This window comes from Nematolebias whitei, chromosome 21 (genome assembly GCF_014905685.2).
Source record: "Nematolebias whitei isolate Nwh7 chromosome 21, NemWhi1, whole genome shotgun sequence".
NCBI lineage: Eukaryota > Metazoa > Chordata > Actinopteri > Cyprinodontiformes > Rivulidae > Nematolebias > Nematolebias whitei.
Window position 1 is genome coordinate 3740217 of NC_056518.1, and position 5581 is coordinate 3745797.

General features: G+C 40.7%; 1 protein-coding gene across 1 annotated transcript in view; it reads right to left on the reverse strand.

Annotated features, from left to right (window-relative positions):
• Positions 1 to 877: 877 nt before the first annotated feature.
• rab11fip5a (RAB11 family interacting protein 5a (class I)) overlaps positions 878 to 5581 on the reverse strand; it is a 95183-nt gene continuing 90479 nt past the window's right edge. Inside the window, exon 5 of the mRNA XM_037695269.1 lies at positions 878 to 1139. Within this exon, the coding sequence (XP_037551197.1) occupies positions 882 to 1139 (258 nt within the window). The 3' untranslated portion in view covers positions 878 to 881. The remainder of the gene's footprint in view (positions 1140 to 5581) is intronic.

The window sequence follows — 5581 nt, forward strand, 5'->3', positions numbered from 1 at the left end:
AAATATACAGAATCAGTATTAGCTAATGAACCTTCTTTCACACAGAGAAAAAGTTGTTTGATAACGTTTTTAAAAACTGACCTTGTTGAGCTTGCTTTTAGCCTAACCTGTATGGATTTGTCTGCCCTTTTCTCAAGACTTTGTGCTCAGTGACTGATTTCACAGCTGAAAAATACTATTAATAATTTTTTGACAGAACACCTCAAAATAAGTCCTATTAAGGATTTGCTCTTTTATTTGTGGTAAATCAAATTCCTTTAGGGTTATTTTAGATGACAATTGGGGAATTTTAAGATAAATTCTAGGCACTAGTAAAAAACTGACAGCATTTGCCTTTTTTAAAGGGAAAGAAATGTTAAATTTAACAGATTTATGTAAAAAATAATGAATGCACCTATGTGACAGTTTACAGATATTGGACAAAAAAAGCACAATTGCTCCTCAAATATCAACTCTCCTCTTGCTATAAAGCTTTAGACACTTTCAAAAAGTGGGCATTTATGCTGAGAAAGTTGAATTACATCTACAGTATTTTCAGCTTTATGGTGATAAAAGTGGTGTGAAGTGAAAAGTAGGAGTCAATGTTTTTACAATCAGGATCCCAAATGGAAGCATCTGGGTTTGGAACCCACCAACTGGCTTTGTGAACCTGAAGACAACCTGAGGATGTGCTACATTCAAAACCACTCAAATCAAACCCGTCTTTAAAAGATGTGTCTCAGATTACGTAGTAAAGCATGCCGGCTAGAAAAAATTTACCTCGGTATCTCTCAGTGCGTAAATGTTCATATCAAAAAGGATGGCATAGCAGTGAAAAGACTAAAGAGCTTTTGTTGAGGTTTGAAGTGAACGGATGCGAACTGAACTTTTTCTCGGCGGTTTCACTTGAACTTGGGGCGCACTTGCAGAAGTGTTGGCTTCTGCTCCATGATGCGCACCAGCAGCGTGTCAATGTAGTCCTCGAGGTCTTTGACCTGTGGTTTCAGCTTCTTCAGCTCTACCTCCCTCTTTGCCAACAACAGTTTCTGACGATCAAACTCCACCTTCTGCCTTTCCAGCTCAACCTCGCGTTGGACCAGCAGGGCGATCAGCTCGCTGTGAGTCAGGTGATAGTACGAGCCTGCTCCTTCTGTCAAAGACTGAGGACAAGACGAAAACAGAAAGTGAGGAATGGAACATGACAAATGTTTCTGATACTTATCTGTTCCAAAAGTGAGACTAAAGAACAGGACAATATTTGGTGATATGATGACTGGTGTGCTGGTGTTAAATCTCAAGGTTCAAGGTGACTTTATTGTCATTCGTATTACATGTGGTACATGAGATGGAACAAAATTGTTTACTCAAGGCCCCAGTTACACCCAAAAATAGCAACGATATAAAGAAACAGTACACAAGATATACGCTAAACAATAATAATGCAAAATAATACGGTGTATTACACAGCAGCTTGAACATGAGTCTGTTGTGAGAGATGGATATGAATACAACAGCTTAAAGGCAAGAAATCAGCAGCATGGACAATCAGCAACACAGATAAAGTGACATGTCACCAATTAAAGTGGCATTATAGTGATTTTTCTGGTTAGAGATTTATGAGTCTAACAGCTTCAGGGTAGGGCTGCACGATATGAACCAAAACTAATATCTCAATATTTTTAAGATAGAATAGAATAGAAACAGCCTTTATTGTCCCATGGAGGGAAAATTCAAGTGTAACAGCAGCAACAGATAAAAAGATAAAAAGATTTCACACAAAAGTTCCTAAATGTTAAAAACAATATATAAAGAAATAAGATAAACAATACCAATAATAATGTTCAATATGTATTGGAACATTGATAAGGACAGACTATTGACAGTACAGTATTCCAGGCTGAGTGTGTGTTTGAGCAGAGGTCAGCATGTATTTAATCCTTATTGAGTTTGTTGGGAGCAGTGATGGTTGTAGAGTCTAACAGCTGCTGGGAGGAAGGAGCTGCGGTAACACTCCTTTGTGCATTTAGGATGCAGGAATCTGTCACTGAACGAGCTCTCCACTTTAGCAACAGCTTCATGCATGGGGTACGAGACGTTGTCCAGCAATGACGTTATTTGAGCTCCTTCTGTCTCCCACCACCTGCACTGGGTTGAGGGGCCGTCCAAGCACAGAGCTGGTCTTCTTGATGAGCTTATCTAGCTGCTGCTTCTCAGCTGATGATAAGCTGCTGCTCCAACACACAACACCATAGAAGATGGCTGATGCCACTACTGAGTCAAAAAAGGTCTTCAGGAGCACCCCCTGCACTCCAAAAGACCTCAGTCTCCTCAGCAGATAGAGTCTGCTCTGACCCTTCCTGTAAAGTGCATCAGTGTTGTGAGACCAGTCCAGTTTATTGTTCAGGTAAATGATTCAAGGTTCAAGATAAATCGCAATATACAATATATAATATATATCTCAATATTCAAACATCTGCTAAGTTTATGGCACAAACCAATGCAGACTTGTTCCTGTTTTTAGTATTTTACATCGCTTTATAATGTAGCTGTTTTATTTTTGTTAATATAATTTTCTTCAATTAATTTTTTTTAATTCATATGCTTTATTTTATGATTGTCTACTGTTGTCATCATAATTGGTTAAAAACAGGTCTCTCTTGTAAATGAGTCCCGAGGCTCAAGGAGACTAACCTGTATAAATAAAGCTTGAATTATTTTTTTTATTTCCATAAAGTAATAACAAAAATATATTCCTGAGTCAAAGCTTTGTCCCAATTATCACACAGACTACATATATATGCAAGTAAGGAACGTTTACGTTCAGGACAAATTGAGGTCGTCAATTGGTCAGTTACTAACACGCCTACTGGATTGATTGACGGGCCGTATCACGAATCCAACTTGTGCAAAAACAAAAACGCTGCCGCTGTCCCCCGGCCCTGGGTGGAGGTAGGGCGGCCCAGATGCAGCATTAGCAGTGTTCTGAGGTTTAATGTTGGTAATAAAAAGTTCTTAAAAAAAAAACAGGGAGCGCTGGCCCTGCAGCCCACACATCAGACAAGCTCACCGGGAAATATCCTGATCCTCCCGATTCTGGAATTCTAGTGTTGATAAGTTTACGGTTAAGTACGAAAAGGCATGTGGTAACACAGGTGATGCTATGCATTCCTGATTTTTGTTGCGCATGCATACCTACATACCAGTTATGTGCACCCCTGCATATGTAGCTTTAGCCCTTTTAATACCAGTAGCCAGCTCTTTCCTTACCCTCCCCAGTTCCTGTGAGTTGCCAGACCTGAAGACAACATTCATGGCTTTCAGCAGGGTATGAACCTCTGCATTCAGCCTGGGTTTCTGGTTCGGGTAGCACAACACAGTCCTGGTGGTGACATCTTCAACACACTTGCTGATGTTTCTGAAGACAGCATATGTGTATTCCTCCAGATCCAGTTCTCCCACCTTTACACTAGCCTCCCTGAATACCTTCCATACATTCCTTCTGTGTGTGCAAAGCAGTCCTGCAGTACAGTCATTGTCGTTGGGCCACACAGTGACGATCTTCTGTGTGGGTCTGGAACGTCTCAGCAGGGGGTGGTAAACAGGGTCCAAAAAGATGGAGATGTAGTCTGAGAGGCCAATGTGGGGGTATGGTATGGCTTTATATGTGTCTTGTATGTTGGTATAAACATGGTCTAGTGTATTATTTACCCATGTTGGTATGGTGACATGCTGATAAAATCTTGACAGTGTCTTTCAGGTTTACGTGATTAAAATCACCAGCCACCACGTAAAAAGCCTCCGGATGCTTGATTTGAAGCAAGATGATGTTATCATTTAGTTCCTGCAGTGCGTCTTTAGCATTAACATCCGAAGCTATATAGACAACAATGATATATGCTGCCACAAACTCAAGAGGTAAATAATGTGGGCAATATTTCACAGTCCATTGTTCTAAAGCCTCAGAGCAGGAACGGCTTATCAGAACACAGTTTGTGCACTAACCTTTGTTTAACTAGACGCATAGACGCATGTTTCTAGAATTGCGCCGCTCAAGGTGGCTGCATGTTGGAGCAGCTCTGTTACTTTCATTCTGAGATTTTGCTTTTGGAAACTTTAATTCCTCTTTTTCTGGATGTAAATCACATTTTTTTGGATGATTGTTTCCTCTGGTATCGGATGCTGTGCAGCTGGAAGGATTTTTACGGAAACTTTTTTAGTTTTGGACATTTGTTATGATGCGTAACCATGGCAACAAGGCAGTTTCTATAACCAACAGCAGCTGATTAATATCTCAAAAGCTCAAGTAATATCTCAACTACAGCCCTAAATTTCAAATGAGTTGAAAAGGATGTTCTGTGGATGCATTTTCATCTACCTGCCAGCTGTGCTCGAGTGCCTGACCACTGAGATCCTGGAACTAGCAGGAAACACGGCTCATGACAGCAGAAGGACAGGATCGTCCATCAGCACCTACAGTTGGCTGTCCGCAGCGATGAGGAGCTCAACAAGCTGCTGGGAGGAGTGGCCATTGCCCTGGGAGGATTTCTGCCCAACATTCAGGTGATCCTGAAGCCCAGGAGGCCAACCAAGTGCAAGTAAACGGATCAACATCTGTGGCCAGTTTTTTCAGATCTGCTATAAGACGGACCATCACAAGAGATCCTTCCCGCACACAACCATCAACATCTAGAACAACTTTTTTATGAAACAAGGAAAATGAGCTACAACAACATTTAATTTCCCTCTGGGATTAATAAAGTATTTTTGAATTGAATTGAATTGAATAAGTCACCCCGACCCCATGCCTTCCCTGATAAATGGTAAATGGACTGTACTTATATAACGCCTTTCTATCTTATTTCAAGATACTCAAAGCGCTTTACACTACAATCTGTGTCCTCATTTACCCATTCATACAGCACTCTACTAGATCTCTACAAAGCTAATTGAACAAATCATTCTAATGAGACTAATCAGAGCTTTAGATCACATTCATACACTGATGGGACACACATCAGAGGCTATGAGGGGTTCATTGTCTTGCCCAGGGACATTTCGACATGTGACTGCTGGTGGATTCGAACCCCCAACTCTAAGGACCAATACAGACATGTTCCTGTTTTTAGTTTTCTACATTCGCCTTATAATCTAGCTGTTTTTGTTACTTTTTTTGCCATCTTATTTGTAAAAAAAAATAAATCTGTATGCCTTTTTATAACTGTCTATTGTTGTCGTTGTTGTCCACTGTTGTCATCATTCTTTGTTGAAATCAAGTCTCACTTGTAAATGAGTCCTCAAGGCTCAATGGGATTAACCTGTCTAAATACAGATTGAATGAAAAAGTAAAGTAAAGTGCTGTCATCATTTTATGTTCCCATACGATGGCAAAATTAGTTCTCTGCATTTAACCCATCACACCTCAGATACACCCAGGTGGAGCAGTGGGCTGCTATGTAAGCACCTGAGGAGCAATTAGGGAATGGGTGTCTTGTTCAGGAACACCACAACATGTACAGCGTTTCCCCTAGATAACTTGCCATGGCGAGGTGCTCATTTCGTCCATGACCTGGCCTGCACAGTGCACTGTTTATACCAACAGTGT